Here is a 21,011-nt window from a genome sequence, read left to right as displayed (position 1 = left end):
TATGTAGGTCTTTGGTTGTTCGGGTTTTCTCCCATGTAAAATTGGAAGTGTCTTGGCGACGTTTCGACGAAGTCCCATTCGTCATCTTCAGGTTGGTGCTTTCAGCTTCGTGCTTTGAGCAGCAATGTGTGGTCTTAGCTGTTTATTCCTTTTAACTGCCAGTGGGGTATGAACTGATTGGGTGGGAGCTTGGCTGTGTTCTGATTGGGTGGAGGTGTGTTCTGAATGGTTAGGGGCTTGGCTGTGCTCTGATTGGCTGGGGGAGTGTTCTGTTTGGTTGTGCTCAGGTTAGTCTGAGTTGCAGAGGGGTTTAAGATTTTGGGCCGCCTTGCTATTTTCTGGCTTCGCGTTCGTGGTCGTGTCTCCTCTTCATGGAGGGTGTCAGTTTGCTTCATGTATGGATTGGAGGGGTTTAAAGTGGCTAATGATGCAGCTGTGGTCTGGCTTCTGGTTTGTGGTCGTGCCTCGTCATCGGTGTGGCTTTGGGTTTGTTTTTTGCGTGGATGTGTGGTGGTGACATACTGTGTGGTTTTTGTGAGTGTGGGTCTGGTATCATTTTTTGTGTTAGGGAGTTGTTTGTCAATAAGGGCGGGTTTCCAAATGGCTGGTAGGCGGGAGGTATCATCTCGCTTGTTCATGCTGTGTGGGCGTTTTTCTATCTCGATGGCTTCTCTGATTATTCTGTTATTAAAATGTTCACTTATGGCAATGGTTCTGGTATTTTTAAAGTCAATTTCATGTCCTGTGGCTTTAAGGTGTTGGACCAGGGAAGATGTTGGTTCCTCTTTTTTGACTGAGTTCTTATGTTCTTCAGTGCGTGCACTTATTCTTCTGTTGGTTTGTCCAATGTATGTGGTGGGACAAGTGGTGCATGGGATTTCATATACTCCTTGATTTTCTAATTCAATTTTATCTTTGGGGTTTCTAAGGATGGTGGATATTTTTCTGTTTGGGCAGAATGCTGTTTTGATGTTGTGTTTATGGAGGATCTTACTGATTCTGTCTGTGGTGCCTTTTATGTATGGGAGGAGGGCTTTGCCGTTTTCTTGGTCTTTGTCTTGGATTTTAGTGGGGGTTTCTTTTTGGATTAGGTTTGTAATCTTATTTCTATGGAATCCATTGGATGTTAGTACATTGGTGAGAGTGTGTAGTTTGGGTTTTAGGTGTTGTTCGTCAGCTAAGCATTTTGTTCTGGAGATGAGTGTCTTGGCTACAGAGTTGATCTGTGCTGGGTGGTGGTGTGAGAGAGCGTGCAGATAGCGGTTTGTGTGTGTTTTCTTCTGGTAGATGGTGTGTCCTAGGGAGCCATTGGATTTCTTGTAGACTCAGACATCCAGGAAGGGAAGTTGGTTGTTAGCTTCTGTTTCCATGGTGAACTGTATTTTGGGGTGTAGGCTGTTGAGGTGTGTGAGGAAGTGGTCCAGTTTTTCTTTCCCATGTGGCCAGATTATGAAGGTGTCGTCTACATATCTGAGCCAGAGTTTGGGTTTGTGATCCGATTTTTCTAGAGCTTGGGTTCAAAGTGTTCCATGTAGAGGTTTGCAATGACAGGTGAGAGGGGTGATCCCATGGGTGCTCCTTCTATTTGTTTGTATTTTTGTCCATTATAGATGAAGTATGTGTTGGATAGGCAGTGGTTGATCAGATCTAAGATGTGTTTGGGGGGGTTATATTTGTTTTGAATAGCTGTCAAGGCTTCTTTGATAGGCACTTGGGTGAAGAGGGATATGACATCGAAGCTCACTAGTAGGTCGCTGGGCTGTAAGTTTTGTTTCTTTATGATCTCTATAAACTGGAATGAGTTTTTTACGTGTGAGATGATGGATTCTGCATAGGGCTGTAGTTGTTTGGCGAGAAATTTGGCTAGGGTTTGTAGAGGTGAGCCTATGGAGCTGACTATAGGTCTGAGTGGGGTTCCTTCCTTGTGTATCTTGGGGAGACCATAGAGTTTGGGGCATCTGGATGATTTCTCTCTGGGAATGATTCTTTGCTGGATCTCTTCGCTAATGGGGGAGGCTTTTATTTGGATCTGGTGGTTTTTTCCAGGTAGGTGGTGGGATCTGTATTTAGGGGTTTGTATGTGGAGTCTTGGAGTAGGTTGGTTAATTTGGTTTGGTAGTCAGATGTGTTCATAACCACCGTGGCATTGCCCTTGTCTGCACAGGACATGAAATTGACTTTAAAAAGACCAGAACTATCGCCCAAACTGAACATTTTAATAACAGAATAATCAGAGAAGCCAAAAATTAGCAATGCAGCTCACCATTTTAAACCCCCCGGCAACTCAGACTAACCTGAGCACAACAAAGCCCCCACCCAAACAGAACACTCCCCCAGCCAATCAGAGCACAGCCAATCCCCCAGCCAATCAGAGCACAGCCAAGCCCCTAACCATTCAGAACACACCTCCACCCAATCAGAACACAGCCAAGCTCCCACCCAATCAGTTCATACCCCTACTGGCAGTTAAAAGGAATAAACAGCTAAGACCACACATTGCTGCTCAAAGCACGAAGCTGAAAACACCAGCCTGAAGATGACGAATGGGACTTCGTCGAAACGTCGCCAAGACACTTCCAATTTTACGCGGGAGAAAACCCGAACAACCAAAGACCTACACACACACACACACATATATATATATATATATTCATTCTTCCATTCCCCACCATTCAGTCAGAACTGAAGAAGCTTCTTAGTTGAGAAGTGAAATATTTTCAAAGAAAAAAATCCCCCCAAGGAAGTCCAGTTGCCTTTTGAAAAGCACCACTGGGGAAGAGAGAAAGTAGCTTTCAGACTCATATTCTGGATAGGCAGAGGGTCTGTTCATGCCTTCATGTTTAAGCAGGGGTAACCGATGCTTTCCCCTCCGCTTGATTCTAGTGGGTGAGTGGAGTTATTTAACTGCAGTGATGGTCTTCCTCGTATCTCTGCTTGAGGAGAGAGAAAGGCCCAACACAAGATTAAGCTAATGGGGAAGGCCTTTGCACGGTCTCTCTTTCTGGGCAAAAGAGACAGAGTCTGACCTGCATAACCAATTGCCACGAGGGGAAAACTGAAACTGAAAAAGATAGGCTGGATATTTATAAGAATGTACCTGCCAACAGCCGTAGCATCCAGATCTTTTGATAGTTCTGGAGCCCACAACAGCAGGGTCAGAACACACTCACTAAGCAGCATTTGTTGCTAGGGCTGTTGCAATGCTGCTGATTCAGGCAGTTCTCCTAAAGAGAAAAGTCCTCCAACGTGGCCCTGGGAACTGCTCTCTTGATTCTCCTGTGTCTGATTTTTTACAGAACACATTTGATCAGCTTCATTTTCTCTTCTTCTCTCTCTGCCCATCCCCACATCAGCTAGAACAACAAGCACATACAGATATACAGTATGTTTTCTTCTTCCCCTGCCTAGCATGTCACTCTTTAAAAATTAAACACTCTCTCCGAACTCTCTTGCAAGCTTGCTCCTCACAATTAAAAAAAAATCTCTCTCACACTCGAAAATAAAACCAATAAACAAAGCTTCCCTGTAAATATTCAGCACTTTCTGAGGTGATATCATTGTTTTTATGTTAGCACCTCAACATGTTTGTTGGTTGGGGAAGCTATACTGAACTATACTTACACGCACATAAGCACATAAACACACACAAACACAGACCAGCAAAGCTTCCTAACTTTCTCCTCCAGAAATCCAATCTGAAAGAAGTATAGCAGCACTCCAGTACTTAGCCTAGAATTAATGACTCCCAAAGCAGCAAAGAAATAGCTGACTGACTTAGAATAAAAGGATTGCATTGAACTTCTGAATCCCTAAACAGTCCATAGCTTCAATAAAAATTATCAGCCAGAAAGGGGAGGACCATTCATGCCTCCAGCAGCAAGTATAGGTAGTCCTCGTGTTACAACCATTCTTTTAATGACTGTTCAAAGTTACAACAGCGCTGAAAAAAGTGACCTATAACCGTTTTTCACATTTACAACCACTGCAGCATTCCCCATGGGTCATGCAATCAAAATTCAGATTCTTGGCAACTGGCATGTATTTGTGACAGTTGCAGTGTCCCAGGTCATGTGATCATTTTTGTGACCTTCTGATCAGCAAAGCCAATGGGGGAGCCAGATTTTGTGACCTCTTTTGTCAGATGTGCTAATAAATGGGGGTCCTCAGTGGGGATTGTTTTCCTGCACACATCGAAGGGGCAGATTTCAAGCAAAATGGACAATCTCCAAGCTACCCCAGTTCCAAGGTAAACTGTACTCAGTAACTAACTGGCATTTTGTGCCATTTGTGTAGCAATGGTAACACAGCAGCAGCAATGAGTCTGATATATAAGCGTATGTGCAGCTGCGTTTTGTTCTAGCTGAAGTTCCTTTAATGGCAGCCTCAACATACACACGTGACTGTCCTCACTGCCCCCGCTCTGCGAAAGGTCCCCCCCTAGTGCTGAACTAGCTGTACAGGCCCTTCACTTGCTCCCATGAGACCACGAGAACCCCAAACCTAAGGACTTCCTCCTCAAGAAGGAGCATAACCGCATCCAAAGGCAAAGTTGATATAATCCTGAAAATGACAGGTTTCTGAATTAATAGCTATTCCATCTTGGGTGGAGTCTCAATCTAGGTCTCCTCACTAGATACCCTAACCGCCTCCAGGATTTCTCCCATTTGGTTTGGGGTAAAGATATATAATGGGGGTCGATCTGCGTATTGATGATACTTCACCCAAATCAGTGGATGACTTTATCCAATGGCTCTCCTATGACAAAAAGATGAAATATTGAGGGAACTTTTAATATATTAAAACATCAATTGAAGAATAAAAGAAATAGCCACGATGTAGATAAAGAGGGTGCTAGAATTCAGATTCACCCAGTGAAACTTACTGCTACTTTTGCCATTCTAGAGATGGTCCTGAAATTAGAATCTCAGGTGAAAGCAAAATAGAATCGTCAGCATTCATATTCTGGTTATCAGCCAGTTTACAGAGAGAAAACGTTATCACAAGAAGCTAGAAATGACAGCCTCCTTTTAGGCTCTCCCCAAAGGTTCAAGTGCCTTTGCATCGTATTTGCATATGGATAGTTGAAACTTGATGTTTGTTCCGAGCAAGGTTATAAATCATTCTTTGCAGTCTGGGCTCCCTCCAGCTGAGTAGAATTTGATTTCCAGAATTGCTCAGCCAACACTTCTACCACTGAAATTTCTAAGAGCTCAGTCTTATACATCTGCTTTACCTCAAATGTTTCATGGGCTGTCTAAAGGAACGTTTACCTTTGTGCAGATTGTTTTCATATTGTGTAGTCTATCAAGTGACTCCTGAGGATTTCCAAGATACTGTTGAAGTTCTGCGTGCAAAATCCGCATTGAAAATGGAACCATGGACCCTAAAATAACAAAATATGCGGGTTACTATCTTCCAGCTATCACAATTTCTTTATAATGGCAGTTAGAGAGAATCTCTATTTTAATCAGCATGAGTTAGGGCAGAATTATTATATTAACATTATTCATCAGGTCTTTTTCTGGTTGAATGCTGGACTAGGAAAAGGCTGTGAATATAATCTATCTGATTTCAGCAAAGCTTTTGATAAGGTTCCACATGTCATTCTTCCTAACAAGCTACTACAGGGTGATTTGCATGACACTACAGTAAGGTGGTTCACAATAGCTACCTAACTGCACACAGACAGTCAGCATTAATGATACCGTGTTGAGTCGGAAAGTTGTAACTAGTGGGGTTCTGTAAGGATCAATTCTGAGCCTAGTATTAATGGCCCAGAAGATGGCAATGAGGGGCTCCTTATTAGCTTTCTGGAAGACATAAAATTGGGAGGTCTGGCTGACATCCCAGCATGGTAGTCTAATCTAATAGGATGGAAGACTGGACTGAGAGAGATAAGATGTCCTTCAACGGGGAGAAATGAAAACTACCACAACTTCAGAAAAATACAGGACACACATACTGTACTCATGGCTTGGAAATTCTATATCTGAAAAGGGCATAAGTGTGGTCAGTGACAGGCTGAACATAAATCAGCAGTGTGAGATAGTTGCTAGAAGGGCTATTGTAACTTGGTGCTGAATTAGCAGGCAGAGGTTGTATCAAAGCCACCCGATGTCAATTGCTTCTATTGTGTACTGATGAAATCACACATTGCACATACAAGTCTGACAGGTTGAGAGGGTTCAGAAAAGGTCAAAAAAATGGTAGTATATATAGGGCTTGAAGATATGCCTTGAGAAGGCTTTCCAAAGACATGATAGTCGTGTTCAATTCTGATCTTGTGAATGCAAACCAAAGTATAGTTTTAAATTTCACATATGTATGGAATTTGGGCTTCCAGTTCTTGTAACTTATATCAGCGGTCCCCAATCTTTACAGCTTAGTGGACGGGGGGAGGAGGGAACTGGGCCATGCAAATAGTGGGCCGGTGCACAGTATGCAGCTCGATTCGCGTAAGCAGCGGGCTGGTCCGTGTGTACACAGCTTGACTTTTACAAGTCAAGCTCCACCTGCGCACCAACCCGCTGCTTGTGCAAGTTGAGCTGTGCGCGTGCATGCGCCAGCTCAGTGCTCACGTGGCCCAGTAGTGGGCTACAGCCCAGGGATTGGGGACCCCTGATCTATATTATCCATCAGAATTATTAAGCTTTTGAAATGTATAACATTCATTACCAAAGAAGTTTATAATTCTTTAGAAACAAAGATAAATTCAGCAATTACGAGTTTTTTCCTCACATCCTTCCATTATTTTTTTCTTACAGAAAGCTTTTGTAACCAAAATACAAACCCCGAGCAAAAAATCAAGCAAAAAAAAAATAGCCTTCATCCAGCTAAGGATCAAGATTTTAATATCACACATGTAATAAGCTAGACATTATTAACTTTGCATTTGGTGACAATATAGCCTTAGAATATTTATAACAGAGCTTAGCCAGATTTACTTACAAGTATGTATATTTTGGAATATTCTAAATGCCACAGCTATTTTAAAGTGTACAGGAGCTTTGATATTTAGGCTAAATCGAATCACCCAATGACCTCTAATCAATGCTGACTACTGACCAAGTCTATGTTATTCTGGCAAGAATAGTTAAGGGAGAGAGCGTTGTTTTTGGCTACACTCTTCCTCGAAGTATACCTGAAATCCCTTCAGAAGGATAAAATGCAGGTCACCTTCAGAGGCTCTCCTCTGGGTACCCCTGCCAAGAGGTTAGGTAGGTGACTACGAGGTAGAGGCTTCTTACTTATGGAAAAGTCTTTTTTAAAACAGAAGTCCAGTTGTTTGATGCCTGTCATGCTGTTCCCCGGAGGATTTCTCCTCTTTCAACAATTATTTCCCCCAGGAAGGCATGACACTGGCTCACTCCGAAAACACAGAAGGTGGACAGAGACATTATTTTTCTGCTAGGCATTTTCACTTCGAACACTTTAGCTGCAAGAGTGGTATCTACCTATTATTACTATGATGGTTTCTGTCTTTGCTCCTCTTTCTTTTATTAGGAGTGTGTATGTGCCTATGTTGTAATGCTACTTTCTATGTGCAGATTGCTGCCTAGTGGCAACATGCAGATGAGGTGTCTCCACAGTGGTCCTTATTCTGAGGAATAATCACTCTTCTGTGGCACATCAGGTCCCAGTGTCAGTTGTTCAGATATCCTTTTCAATTTTTTTTTAATGTTGCCCTTTCCCAGTTCTTAACATCCCATGGCATGTTCTTTTTAATTGACTTTTTTTTTCCCAGTGTTTATTTCACTTTTTTATTATGACTTTTAACAATATGTTGTAAACCATTCAGGGTAATTGATAATAAACAGAAAACTATTACCACTTTCTACTGCCTTTTATTTCTTTATTTAGTTCTGTTAAACTCACGTGTTTGTAATGTGTCTACCGGACTTGTGATGGGCCACATCTACCATCTAATAATCAAATACAAATGTAACACTGAAGTGAATGCACTGTATTTTTTTTTTAAAGAATATCACTTGAATTACTTGAAGTACATTTCCCATAATTATGATTCCGAAACATTCAATCCTGGCTGGGATACTGAGACAGCACTGATCTGATTGATAACCTCAGGCAGGCTAATCTATCTTAGTCCTCCTTGATTTTTCATTTACAATAGTATCACTCATGGCATCTTTCTGGGCTTACTTAGGAGATGTGAGTGGGAGGCACAGAGTTATGATGAATCTCTACTTTCCTTGGCGCCAGTTCCAGGGAGGACACAGAGAGACTGAGCTGGGGGTTCCTAAGGGATCTACTCTCTCCCCACTCTTATTTAACATCTACATGAAGATTCACCTTGTACACTAACTGCATTCCTTTCCAGACTGGTTGACCTTGCTCATATTGACTCACATATCTTAGTCATTTCCGGTTTAGCTTACGATGATGCACATTACATGGGGCTGCCCTTGAAAAGCATTTGGAAGCTACAGCTGGTCTACAATGCAGGAGTACAGACAGTTTAGATCAGTGTTTCTCAACCTTGACAATTTTAAGGCAAGTGGACTTCAACTCCCAGAATTCCACAGCCAGCAATGCTGGCTGTGGAATTCTGGGAATTGAAGTCCACATGCCTTAAAATTGTCAAGGTTGAGAAACACTGGTTTAGATGTTTCTTGTTATGGTTATCACTGCTCTGCAAGCTGCACTGGCTCCCTATAGGCTTTTGGGTGAGATTCAAGATGCTCTTTGCCACCTATAAAGATTTCCATAGCATACAGCCAGGCTATTTGTGGGGCTACTTTTCTCCCCTGATCTCTGCTTGACCCACCAGATCTAGCAGGAAGAGCATGCTCCCTATCCTTTCCATTAAACAATGCCATTCTGGAATATTGCCTTTTCTGCGGCAGTGCCGGCCCTATGGAATAGGATCCCTCCAGAGATTAGGATGGCCCCAGCCCTATTATCCTTTCATAAGGCATGAAAGACCGTGTTGTTCCCTCAGGCATTTGGGCCATGTGTTTAGGGGAGCTCTGCTGGTTAATATTGGTTAATGTTATTCTTTGTGAATTGGATTGTGTTTGTGGCCTCATGTTGAGTTGAGTTTTGTTAAACTATTATTATCATTAATCCTGCACGTCATCCTGTGATAACTTCCCTGGACGCTTCCCCAGATACCTTTCCAGAAGTCAGCTTGGAGGAAGCTGCACCAGTTCCAGGCACATCAGGAGGGGAATTGGTCAATGGCTCCAAGCAGATGTCTGAGAGCGATTTGGCTCAAGCACAGCTGCAGCAGGACAGCCCTGAGGCTTCAGGTGGGGAAAGCATGCAGCTGCAGCCGGTCAGTGATGAGGAAGAGGAACTGCCTTCTGCACCTGATCCAGGAACATGTAAGGCAGGGAAAAGGCAGAAGCAGCAAAGGTCAGCCAGATTACTCTCAAGGAGGCTCCCTTGCCCTTTTGATGGGCTGCACCAGAAGGTGGCTACTTAGCACAGCAGACAGATGGAGACGGTGCTGGGAACAACGTGTTTGTTTTCTTGCTATGTGTTCTTGCCTTGAATTTCAGATCGTGTCTCTTCAGCTGTTTCCTTTGCCTTGTGTTGCCTTGCCTTGACCTGTGGATTTGCCTGTCTTGGAACTTGCTTTTGCCTTGGAAACTTGCCTTGGCCTAGTGGACTGGATATGCCTTTACCTTGGGGACTAGTGTTGGCTTCATTTGAGAAGCCTGTGAAACTCATTGGGGCTGAGTTGCTGCCGGCCCAGGGAATTACCGGGGAATACCAATTCAGGTTCGGAAGCCTTAATAAAGATTCCTTAAACCCATGGAGTGTGTATGTGCATGAGTGGGACAGCACACACCCAGAGTTGCTGTGAGAGATGGACAGCCTTATAAATTCTTTTCAATATATTAAATAAATTTATGTCTTCCTAATGGATGGTCTTTTGTAAGAAATTCATTTGGACTAAACACTCACGCTATGTTGTAAAAATAAATGATTCGAAGCAATTATTGTTTACAAAACATTACAGATAAATCTGCTGTGCAAGAAGTCGGCAAGGAGATGGCACAGGCAGTCAGTAGCATTCCACCAGCCTGATTTTCTCTTTCCCATAACTCTTTAATGCCTTTTCTCTCCAAAACAGAAAATGAGCTTCTCTTCTATGCCATCAGATCTGCATTGTCAATTTACTTCATGTTTCTATCTCATGGTCTTGGTTCCTAAACCACTCCTTTGTTACCTTCTTTGCCCACAAACATCTTTTCTTAAACCATTAGTGAATAAAAAGTTTCAATCTACAGACAGATGGATATTTCACAGATTTTTTTTTTAAAAAAACAAGAAGACAGTATTAATTCTGATACTAGTTATTAAACAAAGTTAATGATCCTACATGCTGTTTCATGGTAGGCCAACTCATTAGTACAGAGGTTATTATGCAATGGAAATCCATAACCCCATCACAAAGATGTAGCACCAGAGCTAACCCCAAAGCTTCATTTTAAAGCAGTGAATAAAAGTTGGCAGCCAAGCTAAACCAGAGTCAATCTCTGACAAAATGAAGCCATTAACTTAGTCCATTTTCACTTCTTAGGATTGAGGTAAGGCATACTATTCTCTATTACAAGCAGAGCAGCAGCTGTGGCTGACACCGAAAAACAGTGATATACATCAGTAACACCCAAGGATCCAAACTCTGGGAGGAGTCTGAATGTGTTCTAAAGAGTAAAGGCACCTAAGCCAGGGGTCTCCAACCCCCCATCTGTGGACCAGTACCAGGCCACGGCATGCCAGCAACCGGTCTGCACAAACAAGCAAAGCCCCATCCACAGGATGCAAACAGCACAGAAAACCACGCACTCCCGGTCCGCGGAAAAACCTCTCTCCACGGAACCAGTCCCTGGTGCCCAAAAGGTTGGGACCTCTGACCTAAGCATCTCTACTTTTGAGTTTGGAAAATGTATCATTTCTTACTCTAATTACATCCTAATTAGGTGAAATGATAATCAGGGCTCTTTATTTTCAACCTTCTTGGAAAATAAAATTAAAATTCAGAAGATATTGAAGATTATTATCTTATAAGAAAAGGGACATCTTTGTCAGTTGTATTATAATAGACAATCATTATTTTTCTGTTAAAAAGCCCACTTCATACTAAATATATATATATCTGTCTCTCACATTAAAAAACACAAATAAGGTTATCAAAATTTAAATACAGGGACAGAATATGACAGAATGACTCCAACAGCAGAATAGAAAGGAAGCTGTTCCCCTTAATCTGCTCTCTTCCACACATTTTCAAAAACTTTTCCTGAGGGCGGAGAACAGATGAAAGTCATATTTGCAGAGAAGATGTCTGCCTTTATCAACTAAAAATTAATGTTTACAAATCACTGAAAGCGTGTCCATACATAACCGCATTTAAATATTTACATTTATTTGTTTGTTATTTCAGTTTGTCAGAATCCTAATCTGATTATAAAACCAAAGAAATTAGTTGGCAATTGCAAACAATTTTATAATTGTGAAACCTCATGTATCAATCTTTTAGATTTTAAGTGAGAACAATAATAAAAATACTGTAACGCCTTCGCTATTGTAGTGCTTGCCTTCTGGAATAATATTTCTGCAGAGGATCCTTTGGCTCCCAACCTGATGGGATTCTATAAATCTTTAAAAACTTGGGTGTTCTCCAAGACCTTCAAGTAAGGTGCGGTGGAGTTCCTGTTGTTGGTGCTTTTTGTGGGATCAGTTTTGTCTGCATATATTTCCTCCTCCTCCTCCTCCTCCTCCTCCTCCTCCTCCTCCTCCTCCTCCTCCTCCTCCAGACTTTTAAAGTGTTAGCTGCCCAGAATCATTCTGGGTGGCCTTTAAAACAAAGAAATAGAAGTCTATGAGGTAAAGCTTTAGGAGTACAAGGGTAAATGACAGTTTAGTAAAAGGTTTTGGAAGATACATGGTTGTGTGCTACTGTCATGGAGTCTGCAAGGTGCTTAGATGCATGTGTGTGAGTCTGAGAGAAGGATGGTGTCTAGTCAGGTTTAAGAACACAAAGACCTCCAGAAAGGGGGTCAGTTAAGTTTCAAGGACAGAACACAAGGCTAAGGAGGCAGAAAGGCCATGCAGTAATAGGACACCTCCTCTTGAATCACCAATAAAGACTCATCAACTGACAAAAAACAATCAAGTGACAGAATCACAGGAAGTGCTGACTCTGAAGTTTTAACAGATTTAAGAGAGCATTCAATCAGAATATCAGTTGAAACAGGAAGATTTTGATTTGTTTCTCTGTGACAGCACACAATTCTTTTGCCAAGGCGTTTCTTTCAGCTTCCTCTGATTGAGAACGAAGGAGGTAGAGAAAAAGCAGCTAACATGGGAGAACCATGTTATACCTACAGGAAACAAAAATCTATAGCAAAGGTTTTTGCTGGATCTCAAATGGTTAAAAGATGTCCTTTCAACAGAATTATTATTTTTGAGCATCTTAATCTATAGAGTGATAGAAAAAATTCAGAATAGTTCTAAATCAGTGGTTCTCAACCTGTGGGTCGGGACCCCATTTGGGGTCGAACGGCCATTTCACGGGGGTCGCCAAACAAGGCTGTCTGCCATTTTTTCCCCCTTTTCTTTGGCCACGCCCCTGGCACCTGGTGATGTATAAGTGGTTGGGGGTCACCACAACATGGGGAACTGTATTATGGGGTCGCGGCATTAGAAAGGTTGAGAACCACTGCTCTAAATATATACAGAAGCATTTAAAATAGTTAATTCATTTAAAATAGTTAAAGATTAAATGAAGAGAAGAATTCTTTTTACCCAGAAATAAAAACAAAGGCAAATGCTACACTACAAATGTAGTACCTAAACCTTCTATTCTTTATGAATCTTAAAGTAAACAGAAGCAAATTTTTACAACACAGTCATCTACTGTTAATAAGGATAAATGGACAAAATCTGAGAGTCAACACAAAGCCAACCAGGTGACCTTGGGCCAGTCACACTCTCTCAGCCCTAGAAAGAAAAGCAATGGCAAGCCACTTCTGAAATCTTTCCAAGAAAACTATAGTGACTAGTCCAGGCAGTTTCCAGGAATCAATACTGACTCAAAGGTACCACCCTATACACAAGTGTAACACACAAAAGTGTACTACAAGGATTTTCTAGAATGTGTATTTTCTTTACCACTTCCAGTGTTCTTACTGTTTCTTTCAAGTGGAGTTAGCCATCCATAATTAATAGCAGGAGGATTTTATACCTTTTGCTTCATTGCATGTCCAAACATCGCTTCTTCACATAAGTGAAACATACAAGAGCAAAAGTGGATTTAACTGGAGAATTATACAGATGTAACTTAAAAAAAAACTATCATTCATATCTATAAAGCATCACTAGGACAGTTTCTCATTGTATTAAAAGAGTACTGAAAACTTTCACATGCTCATATATAGGCAAGAAATTCCTTCGGTTATCATGCACTATTATCATTTTTATACAAAATACAAATAAGGTATCAGTCGATCTTGAGGACCTACTCATTTACCACAGAAACTGAAGCTGTTATTACTGGTGCCACCTCTCTTCCAATCTTGATGCTTGATTATGACGGCACCAGTAGCAGCATTCATCAAGCATGAGTACACAACCAGTCAGCTCCTGGTAAGATTGACACATGCTCCCAAAGAAACAGGAAAAAAAACATTGAATAGATAAAAGTGGAATGCTTGGCATAATGTAAACAGCAACAGTCTAAAGGAAAAAAAGAAGACAAAAAGGGGTGGGGCACCTTTATATTTTAATCTACTTTCTGGTTTTGTCCAGTCTCCCTTAAGTTCTGGTCCTGAAAGGCTTCAGATAACAAATATTGCCCCATCCTGAAAAAAAAATTGCTTGCATCAGTTACAGCAGTGGTTCTCAACCTTTCTAATGCCGCGACCCCATAATACAGTTCCCCATGTTGTGGTGACCCCCAACCACTTATACATCATCGGGTGCCAGGGGCATGGCCAAAGAAAAGGGGGAAAAATGGCGGACAGCCTTGTTTGGCGACCCCCGTGAAATGGTCGTTCAACCCCAAATGGGGTCCTAACTCACAGGTTGAGAACCACTGAGTTACAGTCACCAGCAGCAATAAACAGCAACCCACGGCTTTTGTAGCAGATGAGTCAAGCTATTAAGAGCTGTTAGAGGACTAGAGACAAGATGTGTGTTGGGAAACAAAAACTGACCAGGAGAAAAACTTTACTCTATCCCATGCTGATTATACAGTAAAATGAAACTAAAAAAGTGTTTTGAATTTAGAATAGAATAGAATAGAATAGAATAGAACAGAACAGAATCTTTACTGGCCAAGTGTGATTGGACACACAAGGAATTGTCTTTGGTGCATAAGCTTTCAGCGTACATACAAGCAACAATGCTCACAATATTCAATTTTCCAGTATTAAAATAATCAAAAGCACCAGCAGCGTGGTAGACATTTGGGCTGCATTATTTGTATTTTTATTTTGTTGATTAGTTTAGCATAATTATTCTTTAAGAACATCAGTGATAATAATTGGAAGCTTGGTGGGAAACATTCTCGTTTAGAAGAACTGAAAAAAAAGGCAAAGTAATCCCAGAAAGCGCTTTAATTATAAGGATCTCCTAGGAACATCCCCTTCCTTGTATAGAATTTTGCATAGAAGATTTTTAGCAGCAGATATGATGGTAGGATGCTGCTGCTCCCACCAGAGGGAAACCCAATGCATTTTTGAAATGTGCCTACGGTAAACAGGGAGAACAAAAAAAATTAAAAAAAAAATGCTGCCTTATCTGGTCTTTGATCTGCTATTTTTTCCCCAAAATAGTGTTAGCTTCCTAGTTTTCAGATTTTTGGAAACACATATAGAAGAAAATAGGTAAAAGGGACAGGAATAAGAGGCGAGCAAGAAGCATTTTGAAGCAAAAAAGGATTTTTCAAGCTTTTGTAACAGATAAGGCAAGCATGCGATTGCATAGTTCTTAAAATCGAATGTATCAAGGCATCAATCATGATCCAAGTTCACAAGAGCCATATTTTAAAACTGGCTGCTGTTTAAACTCCCCTCCTTTTAAAATTTATTTCCATATTTGCAGCAAATTGTAAGTCTAAAGCCAAGGATGAGCTCACTGAATTACGAACAGATGTCAGAGAGAACAGTGAATTAGCTGCTATTTCCTAGATCCTTGCAGGCAAGCACTTCTCAAAACTAAAAGAATCAGCTGTTCATAATCCCCACGCCCACCTACCCTTTAGACTTTCTTTAAGGAAGAGAAATAACTCCATTCCCCCGTGTCACCCTTTTTTTCCCTTCTAAATAAAGATTGGACATAGAATATACAGCTGACATTCACACAGAATTTCAGCTTTGAATGAAGAGAGTCTACCTTACTTGTTTAGCTGTTCAGAAGTGAATAATGCACACATCCCTTTTCAGTCACCTCTTGCTTAAGCTACGTAGATAGGGCTGGCCGTTTGGCTGTCAAAAAGGAAGAGAGGCTGGAACATCAAAGAAGCAGACTGGCATCACTGCTTCTGCATTCTTTATTATTAGCTGCAGGTTTGGTCTCTGAGCTGATGTATAATACCTTAAATGCAGTGGATACTTTTTCAGAAATTCAGTACGATTCATTCACAATTGAGAAGACAGCACCAAACAAAGGAAAACAGAGATTCAAGGAATTCCAGCATTACTAAGGATGCAATTTTTTTTCAAAACGAAGAGATAGATCTTAATGTTCTGTAATAGTCATCCAGGCTTATATTTTGATGTAATTTACATATAATCCCACAAGCTCTGTTTGTAAATTAACAGTTCTCAAAAATGATGGTGGCACAAAGTCTCCTAAACATAGATTTGGCAAATGCCAAAAGATATGAGAGTATCTTGATGGGAATAACTGAAGCGCAACACCTGATTTTTTTTAAAAAACAAAAATAAAAACAAAACAACAACAGATTAGGGCTACCTATAGAAACCCAAGAATAGTAAGGAAAACAAAATGTAACAGCCTGACAATGTTATGGCATGACTGCAGGCTTACGCCTGACGTCTTTGTTCAATTCACTTGAAAATCAACAATTCACTTGGATGCTGGATTCTCTGTCATGTATACTGCAACACCACTAGGTGAGAACAGAGGTAAACTTTCCAACCCAACAATTCTACCTTTATTTATTAGTGTGGCTTTGTTAAGAAAATACGTAATTTGATATTTCTGAGAGCAGAACAGTAAAAAAATGTTCTACTGCTCCCCATCATTTAAAAAATATATTTAATGCTATCCTGAGTACATAAGTTGTGATCACAATTTCCAAAGCCATGCATTTTAAAACTAAGGGGTCCATTCACACCTTTTTTTTCAACCACAAAAAGAACAAATAAACCACTATGTGGAATTCTATGTCTTCAAACAAGGGTAAAGATATAGACCTCGCCATCTTGCCCCTTGCCCTTACATAAGGTTTTTATGGGGAGAATTAGCAGATGCCTGATTTTAAAAGATCAGGCCACATGTCATGCAGTGATCAAATAGAATACTGTAATGCATACCTTAGTAAATTTAAAATCCTGGGGCTTTTTCAAATCTTGGCATAGCAATTTCTTGACAGAAAAAGAGACCAGGGGGAGACAGGGAAATCAGGTGCTATTAGTACTTTTTTCCTTCGGCAAAATCATCAACTGACTGTCATAATTAACTTCTACTCTTTGCTGAAGTGATCAATAGAGTAGCCACTGAGCGGTAACTATCTACTAACATGGAACTGAAAAAAACAGTTTCATCTCTGAAACTAGACCAGGCAATCAACAGAAACTTGTGCTGAGCAATGGTGGCTACAAAGCTAAACAAATATAAAATCCTTATTTCCCAAACTTGCATATCTGCAATTTGGTACAGAGCGGCAGTGAATCCTTACTCTCCACAGCACATATTCATTTTCACATCAGCAGCGTAAGGTATTTGTCACAAAGAAATGAGTAAGTAAAAATGCACACGCATATGGATCCACCACGTTAAACATCCTACCCGCGGTAGATTATATACATGTATTAGATATTTGTTCCCATCAGCAAGCTTTTGCACACACTTTGAAGCTTTACTATGTAGATTAAAAAAACAAGTTCCTAAGAAGCCAAGTTTATTCAGCCAACATAAAGAAAACTAACTTAATCGTAGTTAATGAAAGGAGATATAAGAACATTAGGATTCAAGAGAAGCTAAGGTAAAATACATTTGGTGTGTTAGTAAAGTTGATAGGATAGTTGGGCAATTGAGATGCTCTTAAGAGTTGGCACATAAAAAGGAGAAAAAAATCAGAGAGGGGAAAAATGAAGTAAAAGATAGATATTTAATAAGTTTACTTATACAGAGGCTAAACAACAGCTACACAATCCCTGGATATTCATAAGATTCTAGGCTGGAATGTACATGCTGTTCCAAAATAAATATACTGTATTTAATTCAATGAATATTTTGAATTGATCTAAATTGCATACATGAATTAAATGAAATATATTTTATATCGTTTTCATAACCATTATTTATTTGCATCTTGACATATTTGATTGCAAAGTGCATTTTAATTGCCTAATTCTTTTATTTATTGTGAATCAAAATGAGATAAATAAATCAAAGATTTCTACATTTATGCTTGTTATATGGAAAAAATGAAAAGAAAATTAAGCAACCATCAGCATATTATCAAGGATGATGATTACTGCATAGTAGCTAAAGTATCCTTATACTTCATATTTGTTTTTTAAATTAAAATTAGCTACTTAATCACACCAGGTCTTTTGCTATTCTTTTTCTAAGGCATATTTTCAAATACACTCTTTCCATCTCTCAGGTCATGAGGATAAAATAGAATGGAATAGAATAGAGCTGGAAGGAACCTTGGAGGTCTTCTAGTCCAGCCCCCCACTTAAGCAGGAGAACCTATACCAGTGATGGCGAACCTTTTAGAGACCGAGTGCCCAAACTGCAACCCAAAACCCACTTATGCATCGTCGGGTGCTGGGTGGGTGTGGCCCATTGGGTGGGTGTGGCTACGGTGGTAACAGCAGACTGGGTGCGCTAAAGAGTTCAATCAATTCCAACTTTGCAAGATCTTTTTTTTTCTGTGAGAAGTTGAAATTGACTGATTGAACCTTTTTTTTTGTACATGGTGGTGGAGGCCTAAAGCGAAAAGATTTTATAAAACCCAGCTGAAGGCCTAGGACTGGGGCGATGGCGCGCATGCCCACAGAGAGGGCTCTGAGTGCTGCTTCTGGCATTCGTGCCATAGGTTCGCTACCACTGACCTATACCATCTGGACAAGTGACTGTCTAGCCTTAAAAATCTCCAGTGATGGAGGGCAAGCTGTTCCACTGGTTAATTGTCCTCACTGTCAGGAGGTTTCTCCTTAATTCTAGGTTACTTCTCTCTTTGTTCAGTTTCCAAACGTTGTTTCTTGTCCAACAATACAGATAAATTGTTTGATCTAACATACCTGCCACCCTCTTTTGCATAAAGACCAGATGTATATATTGTCTCCTGGATTTGATTACAATTCTGCTTGCTAATTTACTATTGTTCAGGAATCCATAAATATGGATGCTGCAGTATGTTTGATCATGGATTACTAACTAAACCTTAACTTAAAAAAAAAATTAACTTTCCAAATTGCAAATGAACAAATACACAAAGGCTGGTCCATGCCTGACACTTTCTCAATACATGTATATTCATTGTTTTACCTAGACTGCTATGCAATATAGCATCATTTGACCTACAAATGCAATGCACCTATTCATTAACACCTCTCTAGTTACATGCTTGGTAGGACATCCTCACTACATATAGTCCTCGACTTACAACACAACAGGGGCCAGAGAATTCATCATTAAGAGGTGCAATCAAGTGTGGCACCTTACCAGTGCACCCAATTTTATTACCTTTTTTTTTTGCCATGGTCATGAAGCGAATCACCATAGTCACTGAATGAGACATTATGTGACCACAACAACATGTGATCTTCCCTACTGGCTTCTCCGTTGACTTTGTTTGTCAGAGGTCATCTGGGAAGGTTACAAATGATGACCACAGGACATGGGATGCTGCGACTGCTGTAAAGGTCTGACAGGTTGCCAAGCATCCAAATCACGATCACATGACTGAGGAGGCACTGTGTTGGTTGTTAGCGTGAGCACTGTTCATAAGTCCCTTTTTTCAGCACTGTCCTAATTTTGAACAATTGCCAAACAAATGTCTGTTAAGCGAGGACTACCTATATTAAGCAACTGCATCAAGACTTAGGAAAAATCACATTTGTATGGCATAGTAAGGTCACCTAGAAAGGAAGTCATGTCTTAAACTGGCATACAGTATTTGGCTGTATCCCCTTAGCCCAGAAAAATAACAAGTAGCGGTACTGAAAGTTATCATCTCTCCAGATAGTACCAGTAAGTTACCACAGAAATGCAGACAGCTTATCTAGGATAGTCACAAACTTTTTCTTTGCACCTTAAATGAATTTACTTTCAAAAGTGAATAGATTTCACCTCGACCTGCTACAAACTGTGCTTTCTTTCTTTCTTTCTTTCTTTCTTTCTTTCTTTCTTTCTTTCTTTCTTTCTTTCTTTCTTTCTTTCACTGGTTTATTATTTTCATCCATGGCAGTGTTTTTCCAAGATACTATAAATCATAACTAAGCAAGCCATGTTACGTTAAAGTGCCTTTAGAACCATAGTTCAATTTATATTCAAGGCTCTGGAAGAATGCGTGGCCAGCAATAATAATGATTCACTGAACTTGTATGCTGCTGATTCTCAATGATTCTGAGTGGCTTCCACATAATAGGAAGATGTGATACTTAGAAAAAATAGGATTTGTAAATTTAGTTAAAGTCTTCTTTTATATGCTAATTTGCAGCCAATCTTTAAACATGATTTATGTACTCAGACATAATTCTGAACAATAGAAGAATTAAGAACAATATGAACCAATAAAAAGCACAGCCTATGCAGAGCCAGATATTTATATTATTTATATTAACTACAGTCAATACCTGCCTCTGCATAGGCTATGCTTTTTATTAAAGTCTGCTCATATATTGCTGACCACAGAATTGCTATTTAACAATTATAAAATATTTGTGATCATTTATAATGCTCAGACCTCTGGCCCACAGATGAGTGTAAAGTAAGTGCATTTATGGGAAAATATTTAAATGTTAAAGGTGCTAATGTAATGTTTAACTGTATACCCAAGCTTTGGAATTTGACTGTTTATCAGGAATTATAGCTGTAGGGAGCATGTGGGATTGCTAAAAAAGAAACTGGAAATGTGATGTTTTCCCAGATTTCAAGGAACGACTGTCAGAAATGTGTAATCTATCCGTTTTGGAAAAAGCAATATTTTCTACTAATCAAAAGATGCAGCAGCATGTATTACTATTGCAAAGATTTTGGGATATTTTTCAGTAACATGTTGTAATGTTTATATTAGGTATTGCATTATTAAACCAGTGACTATTGATAAAAAAATGATACAAGACCCCAAAGAAACAGTTAATAGGAATAAATATATTAAACAGTTTTACCTCTGCGCCCTGGATATACATGGGGATAATATTCATAATATAAATCAGGCTGGTCTAGGTTTCCAAATGGTTCAAATTCCACTTCAGCGTTTTGGTACAGACCCAGTTTTACCAGGAGCGCTAGTCTTACAAACCAAATCTTGAAAGTACAAAAGAAAAAAAAAGTTTACAACTATTACTATACTACAAAAATGTATTATCAGATTTTTTTCAGCTATGAAGAACAAATACCTGTGATACTAATAGATCTAAAGATTATTTTTCATGTGTGCATGCAAGTTCAGCAAACTCATTTTTTTCCAGAAATTTTCCTCTTGAGCTGAATTTTTTTCTTTATTTTTGAACTCATTTGCAAATGAATTACCTTACATGTTTGGGTAGTACTCTATACACAATCTGATTATACAGAATGAATATGTTGACATTAACTGAAGACATATATGGATT

At 39.8% G+C, this 21,011-nt stretch overlaps 1 protein-coding gene across 2 annotated transcripts in view; it reads right to left on the bottom strand.

Annotated features, from left to right (window-relative positions):
- The window catches only part of TRAPPC12 (trafficking protein particle complex 12), an 87,659-nt gene that overhangs the window by 40,401 nt on the left and 26,247 nt on the right, over positions 1-21,011 (bottom strand). For both annotated transcript variants that reach the window (XM_039331927.1, XM_039331928.1), the window contains exons 6-7: positions 20,565-20,703; positions 5,271-5,383 (exon numbers count right to left, since the gene is read on the bottom strand). In XM_039331927.1, coding sequence (XP_039187861.1) covers positions 5,271-5,383; positions 20,565-20,703 — 252 coding nt within the window. The remainder of the gene's footprint in view (positions 1-5,270; positions 5,384-20,564; positions 20,704-21,011) is intronic.

The sequence above is a fragment of the Crotalus tigris genome, unplaced genomic scaffold (genome assembly GCF_016545835.1).
Source record: "Crotalus tigris isolate CLP2741 ecotype Arizona unplaced genomic scaffold, ASM1654583v1 scf7180000024439.5362192, whole genome shotgun sequence".
Classification (NCBI taxonomy): Eukaryota; Metazoa; Chordata; class Lepidosauria; order Squamata; family Viperidae; genus Crotalus; species Crotalus tigris.
The sequence above is the reverse complement of the archived record's forward strand: the minus strand, read 5'-3'. Positions and strand labels throughout refer to the sequence as shown.